At 39.4% G+C, this 23,888-nt stretch overlaps 2 protein-coding genes across 2 annotated transcripts; one reads left to right on the forward strand and one right to left on the reverse strand.

The window, feature by feature from the left end:
- The first annotated feature begins 4,733 nt into the window (after positions 1-4,733).
- LOC114567977 (recoverin) lies at positions 4,734-9,527 on the forward strand. The gene is made up of 3 exons (XM_028597293.1): positions 4,734-5,114; positions 8,024-8,135; positions 9,345-9,527. The coding sequence occupies exons 1-3, from the start codon at positions 4,734-4,736 to the stop codon at positions 9,428-9,430; spliced, it is 579 nt and encodes a 192-aa protein (XP_028453094.1). The 3' UTR covers positions 9,431-9,527.
- A 5,465-nt stretch (positions 9,528-14,992) lies between these two features.
- On the reverse strand, positions 14,993-22,995 carry LOC114567978 (germ cell-specific gene 1-like protein). The gene is made up of 7 exons (XM_028597294.1): positions 22,981-22,995; positions 19,881-20,057; positions 17,616-17,675; positions 17,129-17,287; positions 16,236-16,347; positions 15,529-15,788; positions 14,993-15,249 (listed from the first exon to the last, which is right to left on the reverse strand). Exons 2-7 carry the CDS (start codon positions 19,915-19,917, stop codon positions 15,116-15,118), a joined length of 762 nt encoding a protein of 253 aa, XP_028453095.1. The 5' UTR covers positions 19,918-20,057; positions 22,981-22,995; the 3' UTR covers positions 14,993-15,115.
- Between the last annotated feature and the right edge of the window lie 893 nt (positions 22,996-23,888).

Consider the following 23,888-nt stretch of genomic DNA (forward strand, 5'->3'; position numbering starts at 1 on the left):
AAAAATAAACGTGTCTCCTGGTATTTATTTCCTGATTTATTTTTATGATAAAACCTAGTTATATAAAGTCTATGGATAAAACCAATGGAATGTTCATCTGTGACATAAAATCCGCAAACTGTCTAAATAAAGTCTGTTGTTACACAGCAACAATATCTAAAGTTATCTAATTAAACATTTGTCTGCATTAGCCAACGACAATGAGTAAGGCAGCACAACTACCAAGAGTGTAATGAGTGCCTTTATGTAATATGAATTATAACCAACTTGTTCGAGAAAGATAGTGTTTTCTTCTTAATTTAGAAGCAACATTGTCTCACTTAAAGAAGCTATTTTACTCTGAAGGTGACATTGGTTTTGCATGGCCTACGGCAGAGCTTTCCAAAGCCCCGGCAACCAGATGGCCAAATCCAAATCACCTGTGGAGCCGTGGCAAAACGGTGCCAAGAGAGACGCAGGGTGCTGAGGTGCACGTCAGCAGAGGAATTAAGTTGTTTTATTTAATACAGAAGAGAGATCAGCAGTTTGCCAAAAGAGAGATTACTGCAGCGAATAATAGGCCTGTATTTCTTCACGCAAGGATCGGTCTGAACTGGTCTAAACAGTTACTTCATTAATACAAGAGTTTCTGTTTAATATGTGACAGTGTGCTGCTCTAAACTTGTCCTGAGATAAAGAATTTATGAAGCAGTGGGTGTGGAGGATGCCTGCAGGCAGTTATGTCATCAGGTTGAATGAACTTATGTTGCGTTACCGTGCTTCGTGATATTATCTAATAGGAGTCAGTTACTGAGCTTACACCTCGATCCACAGCAGCCAATCAGAGTTCTGCTGTTACTGTGCTTCATTGTAGGTAACAAATGCTGAAACTGTGATAAAAAAATTCAAAAAATGCTAGTATCTGACACCCGCAGTGGTGGAAGAAGTGTTGTGATACTTAAGTAAAAGTTGTTACAAGCAAAAGTCCTGCATTCAAAAGTATGAGTGAGGACCCCTGGCCCCTTGGGCCCCTGGGTCTGTAGGCCCGTTCAGTAATCCATCCACGAATACATGTGCATATTCACATGTCTGGGTAATCAAGTAGCAGTCCACTCTACAACCATGAGATACATTAAAGTGAGCTGGTAGACAGGTGAGGGAGGGGAGAGGGTCAGAGGTTAAATACAACACCAGTCATGACCCCTGAGTCCTAAAGAGCTCAGACATTTAATTCCTTCCGGTGCTTCACTCCTATCGAGGGACCACCCAATAGATAGATAGATGTTGTTGATGTTGAGGATAGTTATGGAAGTTGATGCGCTTTCTGTGTAGACTGGTTTACAGCGGAGCAGATGGTGGATCAGCAGTCAACACTCAAGTTAAGCCCATTTAAATCGCAGAGCCATTCGCCACCACTCGCTGGATTTAACCAATTAAGTTGATGCCTGTGTGAAGGAGGGTCAAGGTAGTTTGGGGAAGGACTCACTTTTACTTTGTCACTTCCCTTCATCAGGTTTATTTTTTTACAGCAGATAAAGCCTGGGGCATGCTTGTGATCAGGTCAGTGCCAGGTTCAGTCAGCTGACTTGTTTTCACCTGCAGGGCAATCCTTGCAGTCCGAAGAGTTTAGTCCGACCTTTAACCTGTGTCACATGTCAAACCTCCACTCTCATTCCCCTCTTCTCATTTCTCAGTTTGTCCATCCTTGATTACTTTCCTTGCCTTCTCTACTTGCGTGTCCTAGTCCACAAAAACATTGTGTCTTCATGCACTGGTCAATTCTGACATTTTGCTATTTTGCTTCCATACGGTAACATGTCTTCTTACAGACTAATGGAAAGAAAACCTCCAAAATACACATTTATTTGTTTAATTTTACTACACTTTGTGTTAGAAAGAGATATCCAAAATCCCCTCTGTAAAAACCTTTGACTCTAACTCTGACTGATAATGTAGTTATACATACTAAAAATGACAGACGTTTTGTACTTCTAGAATATTTTGATGCTAATGCTTTCATACTTTTACTTAGGCTGGTAAAATTTTAAATGCAGGACTTTTAGACTATTTCTACAGTGTGGTATTGCTACTTTAATTTAAATAAACACTACTAGGTACTACGTACTTCTACCACTTGTAGTCTTTGATGTGCCTTTTGCTGTGTCTGTCTTGTGTACTCTGCAATCTGTTTGTGAAAAACACCTAGATAGATGTGACTCGGCCGCTTGACTACATAAAGATAAAAAAAAAGCTCAGTAATAGTAATCTCTGAGTAATCTCAGGGGCTCACATGAGTGCTGCTGTGGCTCCGCCTCAGGGTGATCCACTTTAATTGACTTATTCCAACAGGTTGAGGCTGATTTCCTTTGCAGCTCACAGACAGATCATCACTGATTGCCCTGGACTCCTCAGCCACTCACACAGGTAGGAAACAAACAGAGCTGCGCTACACAGACAATATGAAATATCAATCAATCAATCAATCCAAATGTATTTGTATAGCGCTTTACAACAACCAGCAGGTATCCAAAGTGCTTCACATCAGGAACTAAGAATAGAACAACATATCTTGCAATAAGAAGAATGAAACGTAGAAAACAGAAGAATCATAAAAAGGTTACATAGAAACAGGAAGAGGAAATTGTCACACCACTACTGCGTATTAAAAGCCATTCTAAACAGGTAGGTTTTGAGTTTAGACCTGAAAAGAGCAACATCTGTAGTTGTGCAAATATCAGGGGGTAACTTATTCCAGAGTCTCGGGGCAGCAACCGCAAAAGCCTGATCACCCCATCGTTTGTACCTTGACCTCAGCACTTCTAAAACCAGTTGGTTAGAAGACCGCAAGGACCGACTGTGCTCATGCAGGGTTAAAATCTCGGATAAGTACTCCGGGGCCAGGCCATTAAGGGCCTTAAAAACAAACAATAAGATCTTAAAATCTATTCTAAAACGGTTTTGGTGATGATGTTGGTTCGTACATTAAAGTTTGAGCACAAGCTCATTGTGGATTAAAAACCAAGTCTCTTCTGTAAGACTCAAACAATCCATTCGTTAGGAATTACGTAATGAAATTGCTTAGGCCTGAAGGCAATGCATGTATAGTGTAGCCTAAACCTCAGTGATTTGACCGCGATTAACTAAACATGCTACAGGGGGGCAACACAGTCTGATAACTTTTGACAACATAGGGAATGAAACGGGAGTGGAATGGGTTTCGGGAGTCTTTCTCTCTGGATTTTGCAGGACAGGATTATTTGGGGGGGCAGTGGGCTTGGGATGGGATGGGAGTGGCAATTGATTCCCATGTCACCCTCTATTTCACACATAGTTTGTTGGACTCGGCGCCACTCAAGGGTGAATTTGCAACATTGTTGCATTTTTTATTTGGTTCAAACCAGCATAGAAAGCATTACAGCAATCCAACCTTGGACTAATAAAAGCATGGATCGCCTTTTCTAGATCATGCCTGTTAAGGAATGGCTTAAATTTAGCCAGGAGACAAAGCTGGATAAGCTCATTCTAACAACATTGCTGATTTGTTTGTCAAATTTCATGTTGCATTAAAAAGTAACCCCCAAATTTCTGATAGCTGGCTTAAAGTATGAAGCCAGTGCTCCCAAACTCAAAGATGGACTGTTTGTCGGGGCTGAAGTACTGAAGATGATACACTCCGTTTTATCATCGTTCAAGTCAATCACAAATCTTAAACCTTGAGAAACTAATCACTATGAATGGCCATTTGACCTTTTGACTTTCTATTTCACTATTGGTATTGGTATAATTTATCTCAAACTAGGTTTGACTTAGATTCTCATAAAAAAACACATAATGACACATTCATTATGATATGAAGCATTAAGAGGCATGACAAGAGAAGACTAGAATTAATTAATGAAAAGTAACAATGTTTACATTCACATTTTTGTTGTTGCATTTTGTTGATTGATCAAATTGTTTTTTTATCCACAGCAATGTACCATGTGGAACTTTTGATCACTTAGACAATGACATCATGCTAAAGAAAATATTAGAAAACCATGATAATCGTAATCACCTTCTGTTAGGGTTAGGGTTACCCAAGACCTTTTCTTGGATTAGGGGGGTTGGGATTAGGGTTACCCAAGATCTTTTCTTGGGTTAGGGGGGTGTAAGGATTTGCCGAGACCTTTTCTAGGGTTAGGGGGGTCAGGGTTAGTGTTATCCAGGACTTTTTCTCAACTTCTTCGGCCATATTGCACGTCTGCTGGATTATTGTAATCACTGATTATTTCCCCTTCATTGTTGATGTTGAATTTGTCAAAGATGTGTAAGGAAACATAATTTAATAACTTACAAAAATGTACTCTATTTGAACCATACTACAGTCTTCTATTTTTAAAATAGCAATGGTGTCGGAAATTGCTAAACAGTTTGAAGCACCACACTTTAAATGTCAATAAACAAACACCACAGCCTTGACCTGGGTTGAATCTTGTCGTGATTCCTCTTGCGGGCATTACTAATGGTTGATTGGCTTAATGAGCTTACCAAGCGGCTTCTGCTTTTTTCACAGCATTTGCTTCTTTGACCAAGACCAGGATCAAGGAGGATACTGCAGCAATACCTCAGACATAGTTGTCTGTTTACCACTTTGACAGAGTAGAGGAGGCAACTCCCTGGATTGAAGCTGTGTGTTAATTTCCCTTAAAAAGCTCAATTGCCACAAATTCCCATTTTGATTTGGCTCTAAATCATCACCAACACTATCAACAATGGGTAACTCAAAAAGCGGCGCTGTGTCCAAGGAAATCCTGGAGGACCTGAAACTCCACACCAAGTTCACAGAGAGTGAGATTGTTCAATGGTATGAAAACTTCAAGAAGCAGTGTCCAGAAGGGCGCATCTCAAAAGAGGAATTCCAGACCATCTACAGCAGGTTCTTCCCGGAAAGTGACGCCCAGACATACGCCCAACATGTCTTCCGCTCCTTTGACACAAACGCGGATGGAACACTGGACTTCAAGGAGTACATCATCGCTCTCCACATGACATCAACAGGGAAAACCACCAGCAAACTGGAATGGGCCTTCTCGCTGTTCGACGTGGACAAGAACGGATACATCACAAAGTCAGAGGTCAAGGAAATCTGTACGGTGAGTATTCGAGAATGGGAAGTGATGCAGTAGCCTTGCAAACAACTAGTTATTGTAGTTTGCCAACTGTTTCACTTCCAGTTGTTGAGCGAATGGTCTGAAGGAATAGTTGAGTACTGTGAGTAAAAATTAAATATAGGCAACAGTCTCATCAATTTTTCGGGTCTTCTGCGGGTCATGGTATTCCTGAGAGAGTCCAGCGGTACGGGAGTCAATTTTGCTGTTGGTAATGTGATATGGACGGAATAGAGCATAGAAATCAATGGGAGCGGGACAGAGCCAGAGATTCAATTAAAAAATGACGCTGCAATGTGGTGAGTGTGCCCAAAGATTGCAAGACATTTCGTTCGAGAAGCTCTCCGTTGTGTTGATATGCCATGAATCAACTGTAATACCTAATGTGACCAGCAGAGGGAACCATCTAGTTATATGACCATGGTGTATGTTAATAGGGAGAGAGATGAAGAAGAGTAGCTACAGGCTAGGTTTTGGTGATGATGTTGGTTCGTACATTAAAGTTTGAGCACAAGCTCATTGTGGATTAAAAACCAAGTCTCTTCTGTAAGACTCAAACAATCCATTTGTTAGGAATTACGTAATGAAATCACTTAGGCCTGAAGGTAATGCATGTATAGTGTAGCCTAAACCTCAGTAATTTGACCGTGATTAACTAAACATGCTACAGGGGGGCAACACAGTCTGATAACTTTTGACAACATAGGGAACGAAACGGGAGTGGAATGGGTTTTGGGAGTCTTTCTCTCTGGATTTTGCAGGACAGGATTATTTGGGGGGGCAGTGGGCTTGGGATGGGATGGGAGTGACAATTGATTCCCATGTCACCCTCTATTTCACACAAATAGTTTGTTGGACTCGGTGCCACTCAAGGGTTAATTTGCAACATTGTTGCATTTTTTATTTGGTTCGGTTTGCTTTCACACTGCACTTTGTCAAAGGCACCTAACACTGTGAAGAAATCTCATACGATCCAAACGGCCACTTGTTTATTAGACAGAATATTTGAAATTCGGACACTTCTAGTCTCGAAATAATGGAGCAACAGCAAATTTATGACGTCTTGGGTTTTCTGGTTCTGCTTTAGTGTTTAGAATATTTTAGAAAAAGGCAAATAATTTGAGCAGCTGACAGCAAGTGAAAGAGAGAGACGACCAGCGATGTATGGTCAGAACAGCTTATGGATCTGAAAGTTATCATCCCTTAATCATATATAAGTCCGTAATTTGTGTGCAAGATTTAAATTGAAGGCTAGTAAATGCATTGTTTTTGGTCCACTTCTTGTATTTGAGTTGGATCGCATTCTCACCTGATGTCAACCAAACTTTAGTTCACTTGAAAACGAACCGAGACCCCGTTTACAAGCGCACCAGAGTTTGATTGTTTGATCTGCACCAGAGTTTGGACAAGCTTTCACACCAGCCCAGACAAACCGGATCATCAGACCAAATGCTCCAGGGTTAGTTTTAAACGGACCAAACGAGGTAATAGTTAAAGTAACCTTGGAAAACAATGTAATAAAAAATCTGGTAGAATGGACAGTTGACAATTTGCTGAGCAGGGAACTCTGAAGAAAGCTATATGTACAACATCTATTATTGACAAATGGAGATCACAGGAGCATGTTCTAATTGAGCATATGATCATATGAAAAGATGTTGCTCTATTTGGATGTGCAACTCATTTTAAATGCAGATTCCCATTTTCTGTCATTTGTGATCATGTTTCTATTAGCACCCACTCAAAAACAGTACAGATTTTCCTGTCACCAAATATATCTGCAGCATTGAAAGCTATTCCGCATCTCAGGGTGTTACTGTTGTTATGTAATTTTTTTTAAATACAAGATGCCAGTTGATTGATGCTGATAAACAATTTATGAATTAAGGGCTAAGTCTACAGAGAGCTTTGGAGTAAGGAATGGAGGATATATAAATGTATAATTAATAGGATGAACAGTGGCCAGGTAACATGTTCTCATGTTCTCATATCTCAACAATTTTGGATCAAGACAAATGAGACGTGGTAGTATATTTATAAAAACTAAAATTAGAAATGAAACCAATGTAGACTCAGTAATGCATATCATTTTGAGTAAAGCATAAACAAAAGTATCATCTGCATACACAATGATTGGCAGGGACGGTCAAATACTGTTTATTTTGGTGACTTCTAGACAAAGATCGGTAATTTCACACAACTGAACCATACAGTGAATTATATGAATTATAACCTCAAACAACTGCACTACTCAATATGTAAACTTATTGATTGTCACATATAAATGTAGATATAATTTGAATTTAAAATGATTCACCACTAATGCCACTATTTGGCTATTTAAAATAACTGATTTACATGTCCTTCTCTAAATGCTTTTTTGGAGAGATAATGAAAAAATTACATCCATTATCTCCTTATATGTATTTCTTTATTTTTATACTGCAAAAATACCCAACAAAGACTATGTGAGGTTAACAGTAAAAAGCCAAATCCTTCTTCAGCCTAACTGCAGTATGTCTGAACAAAACAACTTGCCACTCTGTTTATGTTCTTCAGTAATCCTTTCTTTAAGCCCTGCAATTGCAGCAAAATGTGAGTTAGTAGTTTTTAGTTTTTACAGTGCTGTCAATCTTCCATAGTTTTTCCATATGTGTTGAGATAATGAAGTGTCTTTTATGAAATGTAGAATACTTTGCACTCTGTTGGTGTTCCAGGAAGTCAAAAAGAAGTCACTGTTTTTTTATAAGGTTTATAAGAAACAGGAACCCAACAATGTAAAGATCATCACTATCAAAGTTCAATATTTCCATGAAAGGGAAAATGTGTTATACCAAAATGTAATGCTTTTCTCTCTTTGACCAGGTTGTGTCTTCTATTTTTGCTTCTCACAGGCAATTTTCAAGCTGATTCCTAAAGATGAGCTGGCTGCTCTGGCTGAGGATGAAAACACAGCTGAGAAGAGGGCAAATAAACTCTGGAAAGTCTTTGAGAAAGGCGATAATGGTGAGATACAAAAGTGTCAATGGAGAAATTAATGAATACATATGAGACTAATAAGAACTGGTTCAGAATGCAGCAGATAGGCTTCTTACTGGTTTTGACAGACAACATCCCATCACCCCAATCCTGGCTTCTCTCCATTGGCTCCCTATTTGATTTAGAGTTGATTTTCAACAGTTTACTGATCACTTAAAAATCACGTCTGGGTCTGTCTCAAGCTATATAGCAGAAATATTGATCCTATATGAGCCAGTTTGGAGCCTCAGATCTTTAGTTGGGGTATTTCTGGTCGTTCCAAAGTCGAGGCTTAAATCTAAGATTAACTGTGCAATTGCCATCAGGGCCCCTCGGCTCTGGAACAACCTCCTATGAAAATAAGGCTGGCAGAATCCGTAACTTTGTTTCAATAATTTTTTTTTATTAATAATTGTTATGAACTTATTTTATGTGAACCCATTTCTCATTTTTATTGTGCTTTTCGTCTTTTTATTGCTTTTATCATTATTATCTTCAACAAAGGAGGTTATGTTTGGTTTGGTTTGTTTGTCTCTCAGCAGGATTACGGAAAAACTAATTAAATTTTCAAGCAGATTTGAATCACAGGACGGATACACCCATTATTTTTACTTTTGTTAACATTGTGAGAGATGGCATAGCCTTGGCGGAGGTCTGCGCTCTCCGAGTTCAAGTTATTATTGTAACAACCTTGGTGCTTTTGCTTCTAATTGATTTTTTTCTGTCCACTATTTAGTCAAACACAAAAATAATTTATTCTTCCTAAACAGCTGTCTCTGTATCGAAAAAAGGAAATGCAGTCAGTTGCAAAGGCTTCAGTCGAAATGAATGAAAGCGAAGCGAATATTTACTTTCAGGATTGAAACACCTGAACGTTGCCTTACATCTGTTTTACCTGCAAACCTTTAATAATTCTGCTAGAAAAAGGGCTCTCTGCGAATCTTCCAGCAGCTGAATCAGATGCTTCTCAGCTTGTGGACAGCAAACATCCATGAGAAAAAACTAGAGCAAACTGATTAATTTGCAGTCAAAATAATTTGGAAAGAGTTGTGTCAAAATGTTGGTCTGTCCGCACTATTAAAGGCTGCAAATTAATCAGTGTGCCCCAGTCTTTTTTATTCCCCCTTGGAACCTTTGTCTTTTATTTCATTAACCTGAACTTAACTTCTTTTTTTTCTATTACTTTTCTCTGTACAGATCGAGTTGCAGAAGGAGAGTTTATTCGGGGAGTGTTGGACAATGAAGATGCCCTCCGTTTGATTCAGTATACGCCTGCAAAGTAACTCTTCTACAGATTCATTGTATCTCTCTCCAGTCGTGTCCTTTCCAATTCACCCTTCACTCTGCTAATACAATCACACCTAACAGCACCTTCACAACACACAGCCGGTGTGACATCAGTTTTTAGTTTACATTTCTTGAGAAAATGTAATTATGGAGGTGTGTTTTAGCAACTCAAGAACACATTTTAATATAATAACATGTCACATGCTTTAGTTAAAGTATTTAACTATAGTGTTTTTTTACCACTCGCTACCGTTGTCACTCTTAATATAACGTCATCTTACAGTGCCACGGTCAAGCTGCTGCTCTGCCCGGTGCGTTCCATACAGACGCTAAAGGGTGATTTTTGCGTATTGGTATCTGACGCTGAGAGCCACTGACCAAGCATCAGTATTTTACAAGTTGGGAATGAGAACGGGTTGGCAAAGTGTAACTGTACCTGGGCCCTTGTTATTGTCTAATGGTGTGTCTTTTATAGTGTTTAATTCATCTGACAACAAAATTAAAACCATGAAGTTGTATCTGTAAGGGTTCTCAGTCATCCAGTTCATAGTATTCAAAGAAGGTTAAATTCAAGCGCAACTGGACTTGGTTAAGCTTCTGAAGACAATTTGTCTCTCATCCGAGAGACTTTTTCAGTTCTGAAATTGTATGAAATGCATGAAATTGTAATAAAACTTATGATGTCAGAAGTCTTTTCATTCTTCTCCCTTATCTATACTGTTACTCGTAATAAAAACTAGGATTGTGGGATTGTGTGTCAGTATTGTGTTAAGAAGTGTTGTGTTGTGGTAATGAATCAGCAGAACTCTAAAAGAAGAAGGAAGAATTTACAGCCTTGTTAGTGGATCTGTGCGGCTGAACTTGAGTTTGGGCTAAATGCTAACATCAGCTTGATAACATGCTCATATGTCATAAGTATGTTACGTAAACAAGTCAATGTTGACTTTTGCTTTGACACAGAACACGGACAGCAGTCTCCTCCTTATGTGGACTACCATGGACTTTGAATGGACTTCAAAAAATAATTGTGATACACCAAACACAAACGTAATCCGGGGGCAAAATACATGTCCCTCGAAACGGAACTAAATGCAATTTCGTTGTATTTGAACATAAATTGTAGGAGCCAGGGCTGAACATGCTGATGTTTAGCAGTTCATGTTTTTAATGTTTACCATTTTAGTTTAAATCTATAGTGCATAGTTTCTGTCTCCTCCATGAGGAATTCTAAGTAATGAGAACAATGTTGTTGCATCCACGTGACGCAAGCCTTCGATAGCTAGGCGCCGGACGGAGCAATGGTGCCTCAGGAAGGAACGTTCAAAGGTTGTTTTAGTCGTGCAAAAGACAACTCAGATTGGACAGATAATCTAGCTAGCTGTCTGGATTTACCCTGCAGAGATCTGAGGAGCAGTTAACCATAGTCCTCATTAATCAACCAAAGCGGAAGGTAATGGACATCAGGCAGAATTTCCGGCGGCACCTGAACAATCCCAGAAATTAAACGTTGTCGATATAGACTAGCTTTGTATCAACTCATTTGGCAATGGCTTGAATATAATGGACGTCCGTTAATATGAAATAGTCGTGTGCACTATAGCATTAAGATACCGCCCAATAGTTGTCAAGAAATTTGACTCAAAGCCACAAATGTAAACCTCACTGTGGCACTACATCATATTATCACCAAAGTCATTGAGATTCATCTTCTTGTAACCACAAATGCCTGTACAAAATCCATGGCAATCTATCCAACAGTTAGATATATTTCAGTCTGGACCAAAGTGGTGAACCAACATAGAGTTTCCTACTGCAAGCGTGTCCACAAACAGCACAAAAGAACTGTGACTGGGTTCATAACTGCGGTGCCCTCCCTACATCACCAATCCCCCTTTCCACAGGTGCAAATGACATTGGTCTATATGTGCTCCAGTCAACCCACTTCTTGACCTGTTTACACAGCATAATACTGATGTCACAGGTTCATCTCTATCAACAGAGGGATTACATTAAAAAAACTGTTGTCCAAAGGATAATCCACATACCACATAGCTCTGATTGTGTGGAATTTTTCCCCTAGGGGTCTGTAGATTATCCAGAGTAACCTGTAGATTATCCAGAGTATGTTGCTGCTTAGACTGTGAACATGTATGGTAGACTAGATCAAAGATTGAAAAACATCCTGCAATAATTGTTCTTTTGTAGTTTGTGTCTGTAATATATTTTGTTTTTTTGGGAATATTTTAGTGTTGTGGTCTTAAAAATCAGAGCCTAAGCCTTCGTACCTCCCAAGGCCTCCAGATGTTCACAGTTGGCCGGTTTCATTCAAGATAAACAGACAATAGTCTGTATATAAAAGATTAATATTGTTTCGTAATGAGAAGACCTAGTTTACTTTCTTGCTCCACTTTCTGACAGACATCTGCTGTGGTTTTGAAAAGTAAGCATGCTGTTTTTTTCATTATGAAGCCAAATTAGGTTCAAATTAGTTTACCAAAGAGGAAATTTAGTTTGGAGGGTTTCTACCAAAATAAAAAAAAAACATCACCTCTTTAAAAAAATGACACTTGGAACCATGGAACTTTGATTTGAGCAATATATAACCAATACAAATATACAAATTAAACTTATAATTGGGATTCACAAACTTGTTATGTCAAATGGAAGCTGCAACATCCTTAGAATTTTCAAAATAAAATATAAAATGGACGAATGCATGCTGTTTAACAAACATAGTGACAGATACTGAATGGATAAATGAACTAACCATTGCATGTTCCATTGGGTTGTTTTGAATCTTACATAAACTGTTGTATAATTCAACTTAGTTTACATTTTTAATTACTTTCAGCATACTGCTCGTTGACCTGACAACCCCGTTTATCTCTGCCTCACTGCCTATATAATGTCAATCTCTTGCTCTCTATCTCAGTCTTATTTCCCTGACTGGGGAGATTATTGACATAATCTTCTGTCCAGCATTTGAAAGCATCTGTCTTAATGTCCAAATCTCTCTGTTGCTGTAATCTTTCATTCTGGCTTTTCCTCTTTTATGGATAAACACAGAATTACTGGGTATACAAACTCAGGTCACATGCATACAAGGCTGCAGGTAAAACAAATCCGGATAATGTTTTATTCCTTTATATTTGTCTGGGTTGTAAAGAGTTTTGAAATGGTTAGGAATAAGTAATACAATTTTTGGAGTCTTTGCAAATTATAGAGTGTGGTCTAGATCTACCTACATCTGTAAAGTGTCTTGAGTAGAGATGCACCGATTACAACTTTCTAGGCCGATTCCGATTTCCGATTTTCTTTGAGTTAGGCCAGCCGATACCGATTTTAGCCGATTCTGATTTCATTTTTTCTAACCACTTTACAGCACACACAAATATTTATTTTCTGTCTTTTCTTTAATAGAACATTTTGCACAGAACATAGAACAGATAATGAATCACTATAAAATAGAAATATATAAATTACTCCTGGTGTGGGAAATTCACACACATCTAAAGTGTAATGTTAGAACCATTTCCTTCTTTTCACATCCAATAGCCAACTAAAGAAATTTGATTTTGGTTTTTGGTGTCGTCCCTCCACGCCCTACTTTTTCCTTGCAGGTACAGCATATTGCAAACTTGTTATCTTTTGCACACACGCTGAAAAATTTCCAAACAGCTGACATGTAGCAGGTTAGTTCACGAGGTTCCCTACATGTGCGAGAATAGCGCGGACACGCCGTTCGCCGGTCATGGCCGAGCACGTGAAAACCGGACAATTCCGGTCACTAACCGGTCTATCGGTGCATCTCTAGTCTTAAGATAACTCTTGTCATGATTTGATACTAGAAATAAAATTGAATGGAATAGATGCAAACTAGAGACCATCTTGCGATGGGATCACACTAATCACAACGCAAAATCGGGCCATGGGTGTGAAGTGAGGGGGCCAATGGCACCTTCCTTAATTCGTACCCCTCTACTTGTGGCGCCCTTGCTTGGACCACACCCATCTTCGAACTCTGCTGATTGACAGACATACCTGGCAAAGTACCAAACAAATAATAACACATCATTTTTTACCACATTGCTCCTTCAGAGCCTTCCCTAAAATCTTGTGCACAATGTCTTGTACCTTTTAATTTTTTAATTAATCAAAGCAGTTTCTTAATGTTCAAACTGATGATTTAACTGGGAGAGTTTCATGGGCATCTGAGTCTAGAAGTTTTCTATGAGAGAAATGAACAGGAGTTTTACTTGTAAAACCTTGGATTCCCCAAATAAGCTAACCACATTTTAACGTTTTGAAAAAGCTAAAAGTGTTTCATATGATTATGCTTTTCAGACAACCTGAATATCATGTTCTATTGCAATTTTATTTTGACAATTCTGCAACACAAAATGTGATTTAGCATTATTGTCTCAACATAAAGTTGATGATTACATGATTACATGGAATCCGTGTATTGATAAGACATCATTAGACAATTTGGTTTGTTTTTATTACATCATATTACACTGGAGGGGATTTTCATCCATTCATGCAAACAGATAAAAAACAAAAAATAACATCATATACTTATCAAACCTTTTGAGTTTAACAATTAAATAATGTCACATCCTCTTACACATCTCGTAAGTCATAAAACGACATGCATTCCCTGAAGAAGTCACTGTAAGGTTGTATTTACATGAGCAGAGAAAACAGAAGTTTTTAGCAACATTTTCCTGGAAGATAATCGTCATTGCATAGCATCACAAAACCAATTTCTGTTTTATTCTCTGTGTTCTGTGTACATCCAGCCTGAAATAGCTGTTAGCTGATTTCTTATTGAACATATAGAACAGCCACTCCTAGCCATTATTAAGTATTACTGTAATTAAGTATTAACAGGATTTTAAAAGATTATTAAATTATAGCAGACAAAGCTTTCTATGGACATGACCACACATTATTGCCTTTTGGTCCTTTTAACATGTTTCAAATATTTCCATGAAACTACTTTTTGTTAAAAAAGAGGCAATTGTTTTAACATTTCATACACTTTTTGTCTTCTGGTCATTCAAACTTCAAATTTCAATAATAAATAAAAATAAAATTATAGGAAAGGAGTTTCAAAACATTAACAGGGGTTCACGGGTGCTACTGCATATTGAACACAAGTCCACATTAGCAGCAAAGTCATTGTCCGAAATAAGTCGCTACCAGTGACCTGTTGTAATTATGAATCAACACAAGACTCAACGCAGCTTTTGGCCTCTTTTAGCCAATAGTTTTGGTTCTTCTGCTGCACATAGATGTCTAAGTTTCAATGCTCCAACCTTCCTCATAAAAGCAGAGGTTTGCAATGGGACGATAATGTTGCTCCATGTCTGCTGGACGTGTAAAAAGACGATACTCTGCTAACTCGTTAGCTGTAACAACGTGATGAACCAACAGTCCATTGGAGCTGTGAGTCTCTGCGCATGTCTTTCTGTCCCCAAATCAAATCACAGTTTGAAATGACCATTGTGTGACTAAACATGCTGTAATTATCATTTGAAACTGCACATATACAAAAAAACAATGAATATTTCTGGAGGTATTTGTTCAAATCTTGTAATCTCGAAATGCAGTTTCAAATACAACGTGTCGAGCCAATCCCGATCAGATATTGTCACAGTCCTCGGCTCCCTAAAGTCTTAGCAGAGCGAGTCCTCTCTCTCCTCCTGCAGAGCGTAATCTATCTCGTCCATCTCCCGTTCACAGTCTTCGCATCCTTCAGTGCCACATCCCTCCACCACCACCATACCATGAGGGTCCACCAGTCGCCCCCCTCCCATTCCACATCCTCCCATTCCCCCCATCGTTCCCAAACCCATTCCCCTAACTCCTCCTACTGCTCCCATTCCAACTCCATTTCCTCCAACACCAACTACTCCAACCCCCATTCCCCCAACTCCTCCTACTGCTCCCATTCCCAGTTCTCCCATTCCAACAACATTCCCTCCGACTCCAACTCCTCCCATTCCCATCCCAACAGCTCCCATTCCTCCAACTCCAATTCCGCCTCCACCAATAAGCAGAGCTCCGCCAGCGCCGCACGCCAGAGGGCCGACCGCTGGTCCCATTCCTCGGGCCCACATAGGGTCCATGAGCGCCCCCTGCTGGCCGAGCTGAATCAGCTGACTGACAGAGTAAACGCCTCCACTGCCGGCTCGAACGACCTCCTCGTAGGAGGGGGCGCAGGAAGCAGCACGCACCTCCTCCAGCCTCAGCCGGGCGCGGTGCTTCATCTCGATGAGGGTCTTGGTGTAGGAGTTGAGCGTGGCCACGGCGGCCGCCATGCAGCAGCTGAACGACAGCCACGCCATGCTGGTGAGGGTGGAAAGAGTTGGGAGAACAGGTCAGGCTAACGGTTTGTTTGTTTGAAGGCCCAGTCAAACCACGAGTGGCACAGCAAAGTGCATCCATGTGTCAGTGTATATTTGGTGCTAGAAGTTTGGTGACGTAGTGAAATCCTGTCTTGTTATTGTCTCAAAACTGTGCTTGAAGTTGTGATGCAGTTTATACTCAGGTAAATTAAATAAAATGATGGTGCAACACAGATAATGAGCTAAGATAGTTTCCTAGAGTTTGGACTTTCCGGCTTTCAAAACGGCTCAAATTAGGAGGAAAATTTTCACCCAGATAGGCAATCTTACTGCAGCAAAACATTTAAAATGAATTGTTTTCGCTGCAAAAATTCACAGTTTTAAATGTGGTTTGTGAACACGCTTAAATCAGATTTCCGGAGAAGGGGGTAAATTCAAACAAACTCACGCAAAAGACCATCCGTAGTCCCAGGTCTGTGGCCTCCAGTCTTTGGGCCCGATGCTCACAGTCATCTGAAACACTGTGGTGTACATCATGTGTGCTACCATCCCCATCAAACCTGGTAGAAGAAGAAAAGACAGAGATAAAGTTAAAACGAGAAAAAGAAGAGAGGATAAGTCTGATCATTTTGGAGAAAACATTTGAAAGTATTTACATAAGAGGAAATGAAGGAATTATTTAGCATATATCATCACTTCACTCAAAGACAAGATTGCATACCTGGGCGCAGTTTAGTGATCAAATTAGTACTAATTTAAACAACTACCATCAATGGTATTTGGGGCTGTGTACAATCACACAAGTTAAAGAGTGACGTTTTATAGAGAGGCGAAGTCCCTTCCCCTTCCGGTGGACCTCATGAGACGTTAATTCGGAAAAAAATATGTACAGTAGTGAATGGGGAGAGACACATTATTTTTTGGATCCAGTTTGAATTGAGCAATAAATCACACGTATGATGTTTGTCAATTTAACAAATTTTGCAAAAGGAGGAAGACGTGTTGCTCATTTGAGTAATTATACATCCTGGTACAAAACACAAAAACACCGTAGCTTCAGCGAGACATCACCGATGTGACTTTGAAGTGAGTAGTCTTTCTAATTCCGTATTTTCACAGTCTTTCACTCCAACAGTTTTACAACAAACTGAAACTTTCTTGACTTGGAAAATTGACGAACATCATATGTGTAATTCATGGCTCAAAAACGGGATCAAAAATAATGAATCTCCTCGTTCACTACAGTACATACTTTTTCCATTAAGTGTCCCATGGTGGTCCATCGGAAGGGGAGGGACTTCACCTCTCTATAACAACTCAGAGTGTCCCCCCCCTCCTCACCTGAGAGGACAGTGCACATGGCGGCGTAGGCGTTGATCTTGAGGGCGTTCATCTCCCTCTTGGCACAGAGGCAAATCGCTTCCACACACATCAGCAGGAAGCCCATGGCCAGAAGACTGATGTACATAAACTCACTGATGACTGAAAGCCAGAGGACACCTGTGGGAAAAGAAAACATTTTATGAGTTCTCAAAAACTTAATTTATGCCAACGAAAGCGAGGATTTAGAAGCTGAGAAATTTTAAAAAACAATTATCTTTGCGGCTGATGAGATGTTTGGCTGTGGGGATGAAAATTGATTAAAGGGACACCTGTGGGAAAAGAAAACATTATATGTATCCTTAGAAACTTCATTCAAGCCAAAAAAGGATTTGACAAGGAAAAGCAAGGATTTGACAATGAGTAATTTAATAAATATATAGTATATTTTCAGTTGATTAGTAGTTAATGTTTGGCTGTGGGGATGGAAAAATGTTCTGTTACCAACCTTGTGTTTCTCCTGGGGTCAGCTCAATGAAGCTGCGGCACTTTTCTACCTGATCCTCACCTGGAAGAACAATCACAACAGAGCTCATGTATCGACATCCTGATGGTCATCAGGTCATTTAAGTTATGTACTTATTGTATATTGCTATATTTCTGTCTTTAAAGCTATAGTGCGTAGTGAGGAATGAGGAATTCTATGTAATGACAACAAAACTGTCAGTGCGTCCACATGATACAAGCCTTACGTGGTCGCCCCTCACCCCTCAACCTAGTTGCTAGTAGCCAAGGAGGACACGGAGGATTAAAAATACATGATGGACTCTTCAGAAGAGGTCATTATCTTCACTTGAGTTTCTGCGCGGGAAAGTGACCGGGCGACACAATCTTCTGAACATATCCATAATTGGGAAATACAGAGAGAGTTGTGTCGAGCTGATAGTCTGAATTAGCTTTGTTGCAACTCATTTGGCAATGGCTTGAATGTAACGGGCATTCATTAATATCAAAAAGTTACACACTAAAGTAGTATTAACCATGTTGAATCTTATTAAAATTAAATATCAACCATCATTTAGGGGATGAAGGCAAAACGTATGTCTGTCTTTAAAGACTCGGCCATAACAAAAGCACAAGGATTATAGTTGTACAACTGCAAGTAGTTTGTTGGGGGCGGGATGATATAAATAATCTCTTGCAAATGCTGAAAATGTACTTCTATTGTATACTCATTATAAATCCTGAAAATCTAATACAAATAGTTGATTTAAGCCCAGTAGTTCACATTTCCATGGGGAGGAGGAATAAAAAGGTCAAACTGCTGAAATATCAAGCAATCACAGTGTCCTCTGGTGGACCAAAACACGCCAGTGATTACATTTGGTTTACAGGGTACCTAAGCTTGCTCTGTGCATGCTTTCTCACATACTGTGTGCTAGTTTGGAGGAGGGTCTGAATCATGGATCACCTGCCATTTAATATCTACAGTTATAATATATTGTGACAGAATTAAAGAACAGCTGTAAACCAATGAGTGGCAGTGACTGAAGAAGGTTTGATGAGGTTTGATTCTTGGTGTTCTCTCTGTAGGAGATGATGCAGTAGCATTAAATAATAAAAACATGATATTTGGAATAGCAGAAAGTGCATTTTTTATAAAAAAAAGGGGAATGACAAAAAGCCTGTTTTCCTATAAAGAGATGTTCCCTGCTACAGTATCTGTGGATACAATAATCCAGGCTTGTACAAATTATTCTCCTTAGTGATTACTGAAGAGAGAGGCTTAACTGTAAATAATCTATGTTGACTAAAACACATGCTTATTGGCAGCCACAATAGTTCCACTGACAGTGGCTTTCACACTGGATACGTTTATGTAACAATGATTTGTGATCCTCACTCAGTTGCTGAAGTGGACGGTTCAATCAATGCATATAACAGGTGAAAATAAAACACAAACTGTTAATATCTCATTAAAATACCTGCTGTTTAATCTTGTGATAACCGGTTTACTTTGCACCTTTTATGCAAGTATGGATATTTTTGTATAAATAATGAAAACATAGGGGGGAAGGGTTCATCATAATATTCAGTTGTGGAAAGTAACTAATTACATTATTCAAGTACTGGATGTGAGTACAAATTTGAGATACTTGTACTTCCATTTTCTGTTACTTTATACTTAAAATTCTACTTTATACTCCACTAAATGGTTACTAGTTACTTTACAGTTTAAGATTTTACATAAATATATGAAAGGGTTAGGGTTAGGGTTAAATGAATAAAAATAATTGTAGCAGAACTTAGCATTTTCCACTACTCTACTACATTAACCATATCATGACACCCACAAATCTTGTGACCCTATGAGGGGGCCTGAACACTATGTTGGGAACCATTGGACTACACCAGCAAACTGTATATAAACTAGCTCCACCTTCAGCTGCTGCAACAGTAAAAGGCTGCTTACACACTGATGCCTGATAAGAATTAACAATCTAATTGTATAATACATAATAATATATAAGTCAAAGTGTTTTTTTTCTGCAAAACTAGTGCTTTTACTTTTGATACTTTAAGTACATTTGCATACACTTTGCGTATTTTGAATGCAGGACTTTTACTTGTAATGGAGTATTTAATCCAAAAATGTAAACATATTTCAGGTACCACGCAGGTGTTTCCAAGTATCAACCTTTGATTAGAAACTCAGCTGTTTAACCACAGGGCTCTTGTCATATTGATCACAAACCTTCATTGTGCTTCTCACAGGAGAGCCAGAAGCCGGTGTGGAAGTAGCGCAGCATGTACTTATCCTCGCCCGTCTCCCAGATGTAGTTGACGGCGTTGGCCAGCTGCCTTCTCTGTATCCTGGCCAGCTCCTCCTTCTGCAGCGGAGAGAGTGTCACGTTGGAGGGCGGTTGCCCCGGGTCTGGGGTGGGGGTCCCTGGATGGAGTGAAGAAAACAAATTAAGAAATAAACTCAGGAGGGAAATGTATCCAAAGGTACAGAAAGTAGAGTTCAAGTTCAAATGTATTTATATAGCACTTTTAAAAACAACCATAGCTGACCAAAGTGCTTAACAAGCTCAAAAAACCAAAATGGATAAAATAAACAAACACTAGCCCTAACTCCAGGCCTACTTATATATATATATATATATATATATATATATATATATATATATATATATATATATATATATATATATATATAAAACCCTAACCCTAGGCCTACATATAGATATATATAACCCTAATCCTAGACCTAGGACAACATATATAACCCCAACCCTAACTCTATTCAATAAGCACTTATAACGTTCCCTTTAAATTAATTATCATTTTTAACTTATTTATTGTTGTTTAAATTGATCGTCATATTGTAGCACCATGGTATTTAATCTATTTAATAGGGTATAATCTAACTGGGAGAGAGATTGGCGTAGATCGGGGAACATTTTTTTAAAGGAATATAACTCCTGTTGACTGTCCTGTCCAGTGGCTCCTTTAATCTCTTTTTTTAACACCTTTATGCCTTTTTTAATTGCTTTTCAACTAACCAAATCTGTTTTTTAAGGAGTGTTTAAGTGTTAACCTACGTCAACAGTAGAAAAGGTCAAGGTGTCAAAACTAAACTTGAAAAGAAGTGGCTCTTATCCAAGGACTTGAAAGTTTCAGCGGACCGGTCAGTTCTTATTTAAATAGGTAAACTATTTGATTTGATCGATTTGCCGCAGCTAGTGAAAAGGCTTTTCCACCTATAATTTTTAACCTGGATCTGGAAACATTGAGGAGCATCTGATTGGACAACCTCAGTGCTTTGACAGGGATGTGAACATGTAAAAGCTCTAATAAACAAGAAGGTGCTAACCCATTCAAAATCTTAAAAACAAGTATTAAAAAAATAGAGAGAGCAGAGAGAGGAGAAAAAAGATGTTTAGAAATTAAATATTTTCCTGTATGCAGTTTAGGATAGGTTATAAAGCCAGCATGCCAAGAAACTCTAGCATAAATCCTAAAAGGGGCTTCCAGTAGATCACAGCGTGTAACGCAATCCTGCCTTGAAACACTGTTCTTTAGGTAATCTGTCATTTTCTACAGAGAGAAAATTGAATACTACATGGAAACAAATAGGCTTTGTGCCGAGAGATAAAACAGCGGGTCAGGGAATCCAGATAACATGCAGATACAAAGTTCTGAGATTAGCAAACAAAGCCGGGATTATGTGAATCTCTGCCAGTCAAGTCAAGTGTAAAATACTTAAATATGAGGTGCAAAGAAATCTCGTGGATGCCATAAAATCCTGCAGTAGATTAGTGTTTACTCTTAATGGAAATATTTTCTTACATTATCAAAATGCTGTACGCTCCCTGAGATGTTCTTAGAAGTGAAATATCAAATATCAAATAAAATGTTGTGTAAACAGGCATACACATACAGGTCATACAGTAACTATACATATCTATACTCTACGGGCCCTATCTTGCACCTGGCGCAGCACAAAGGCCAAAGCAATTTCCCGTCCAGCACCCACGTCATTTAAAAAGCAAATGCACCTGCGCCTATCTGGGCGTCCATGGGCGTGCTGGTCTTACAGGGAGGTGTGTTCAGGTGCATTCTTGGCGTATTGCTATCTTGAGGCAGCGGGAAGTGATTGCGCCATTGACCAACAAAAACCTGGTCAAAAGACAATAGCGCATAATATGGTAACAATGTGATTTTAATGTGTGATAAAACGAGTCGAAGATCTCCAAAGTCAGGCAACAGGTAATGTAAAGTGGCCTTTTTTTGGATTGTTATTGATTATTTCCTGGTGAAAACATGATCATACTCATTTAATATGGCTGTTGTAACAGTGACACAAATAATGCAAATAAGCTGTTGTGAAAGTCACTGAAAATGTATGGATATATTTGAGATGTGCTTAGCGCCGCCCAAGACGATTGTGATTGGTTTAAAGAAATGCCAATAAACCAGAGCACGTTTTTCTCCCATCCCGCAATGCTGTGGGGCCGCTCCGCAGCGTGTGGATGGTCCGGCAAAGCACGACAATTAATTAAGTGAGTAATAAAGTAAATAAATTACTGATTAGTTCATTTTATGTGCCAAATGAAAGTGGATGGAGAAGAATTGCGTATTTACTCCTAATTAATTAGCAGTAGGTTCTTGAGTTGTTTTCTTATGAGTATTTTGGTAAATACTCAGAAATCAACCTGCATCAGGCTAAACCTATCAAGCAAAATATACATAGCCTATAGCATACATATGCCAGTGCGATAGTTGCCTCCTTTTAAAAAGTTACTGGATCCACACTGTTCTTAGACTCACGTCCAAACTTTCCACCAAATCTAATTGACAGTTGTTGAAGTTTCCTGCAAATAATTTAGATAAACAGCACTAAAAACATGATGGAAGTACTAAATTAACAATACATGTAGTGTTGGATTCTTCTTGGCCAAATTAGTGAAAGCTTTTTTGACACAATAGTGAGATGCATCTCTCTTAAGTCTCCAAATAACATGTATATGTCTCACGTCAAACTGGGCTGCAGTTAGTTGAGACTTCTGTGTCACATAACTGTTGGTATACAGTATATTATCATTTTTATGATGAATTTTGATGTGAAGCAATATGTTGAAATAGGAACATTGAGATGCTGTCGAAACAATGGTTGCGTGTAATCCAGATGTGTAAAAATCCTTTACTTTTATACTAAATGTAACCCAGTTTAAACACCAGGATTTTGCGAGAGGCGCAAATCACCAAATCAATGCCTATTGGGTTTTTGTCAGTATCTGGTGTATGGACACTGTACACCAGAGGGCAGCCATACCAAAATAATACCTGAATTTATTTCCCGGCCTCACCTGTGATGTACGGCTGGCTGTTGTTCTGCCCGCAGTTCTTCAACTTGACAGGTGACAGGCAGGCAGGCTTCACCACCTTGTGTGTTCCCTCGCACCAATAGGAGGTGCAGAAAGCCGAGACGGACAGGGTGAGGGCCAATGAGGTGAGGGTAAGTGACAGCAGGGAGCGGTTACGTCTGGACATGTTCTCCAGCATTGTTGCTTCTGGACTCAAAGGAACTCAGAGAGAAATGAGTCCTCACTTTGAGGGGGGGTTGATGCTGGTTCAAAAATGGCTGCAAGAGCCTGGCAGGTTCTGTTGACTAATCAGGATGAGGATGAGGATCATAGGAGCGAGGGGGGTTTCTGTGACACCACAGTGCTGAAGCGTGGCGGGTTGTTGTGACGACTGAGATTGATTCATGGAGGATGAAAAGGAGAAAAAAAGCGAGAGGAATTGAGGAGAGGGGATTAAAGTGGAACAAAGGCCAGAGGTGAAGAGAGATGGAGGGAGAGTGGGGGCTCGAGGAAGAAGAACAGTCGATGAGCGGAGGTCAGGGGACAGTGGAGTGGAGAAAGATGAAGTGCTGGGATTTAATCCCCTCCAGCAAGCAAGACAGAGACAGATGTGGAGGCAAGAGGTTGCGGGAGGAACTCCAGCTCTCCTCCTCTTCCACGTTCCACAGCAAAGTAGTTCATCAGATTAAATTTCCTTTCTTCTCGATGTTACGGCACGAGCCAGGCGACACGTTTGACTACGCACATTTCTTCTCACCGAGCTGCGACCCTACCCCATGTTTCCACCGCCATCACGTCTCAGATGTTTCTCTGTTGTTTATGACTTTTGCAACCCCACGGGCGAAGATAAACGCCGTAATCTTGTCCTGCGGATTTTGAGACTAATCAGCGGCGCGCTCAGGGCACATCCT

The sequence above is a fragment of the Perca flavescens genome, chromosome 14 (genome assembly GCF_004354835.1).
Source record: "Perca flavescens isolate YP-PL-M2 chromosome 14, PFLA_1.0, whole genome shotgun sequence".
NCBI lineage: Eukaryota > Metazoa > Chordata > Actinopteri > Perciformes > Percidae > Perca > Perca flavescens.

Bases quoted from the DNA above. Each gene is read 5' to 3' on its own strand.
- LOC114567977 (XM_028597293.1), top strand. From the start codon at position 4,734: ATGGGTAACTCAAAAAGCGGCGCTGTGTCCAAGGAAATCCTGGAGGAC. The intron at 5,115-8,023 runs GTGAGTATTCGA...TGCTTCTCACAG, and splicing joins AGGTCAAGGAAATCTGTACG to GCAATTTTCAAGCTGATTCC. The intron at 8,136-9,344 runs GTGAGATACAAA...TTCTCTGTACAG, and splicing joins CTTTGAGAAAGGCGATAATG to ATCGAGTTGCAGAAGGAGAG.
- LOC114567978 (XM_028597294.1), bottom strand. From the start codon at position 19,917: ATGCTGCGCTACTTCCACACCGGCTTCTGGCTCTCCT. The intron at 17,288-17,615 runs GTTGGTAACAGA...CTTTTCCCACAG, and splicing joins GACCCCAGGAGAAACACAAG to GTGTCCTCTGGCTTTCAGTC. The intron at 15,789-16,235 runs GTGAGTTTGTTT...CACCCTCACCAG, and splicing joins GACTACGGATGGTCTTTTGC to CATGGCGTGGCTGTCGTTCA.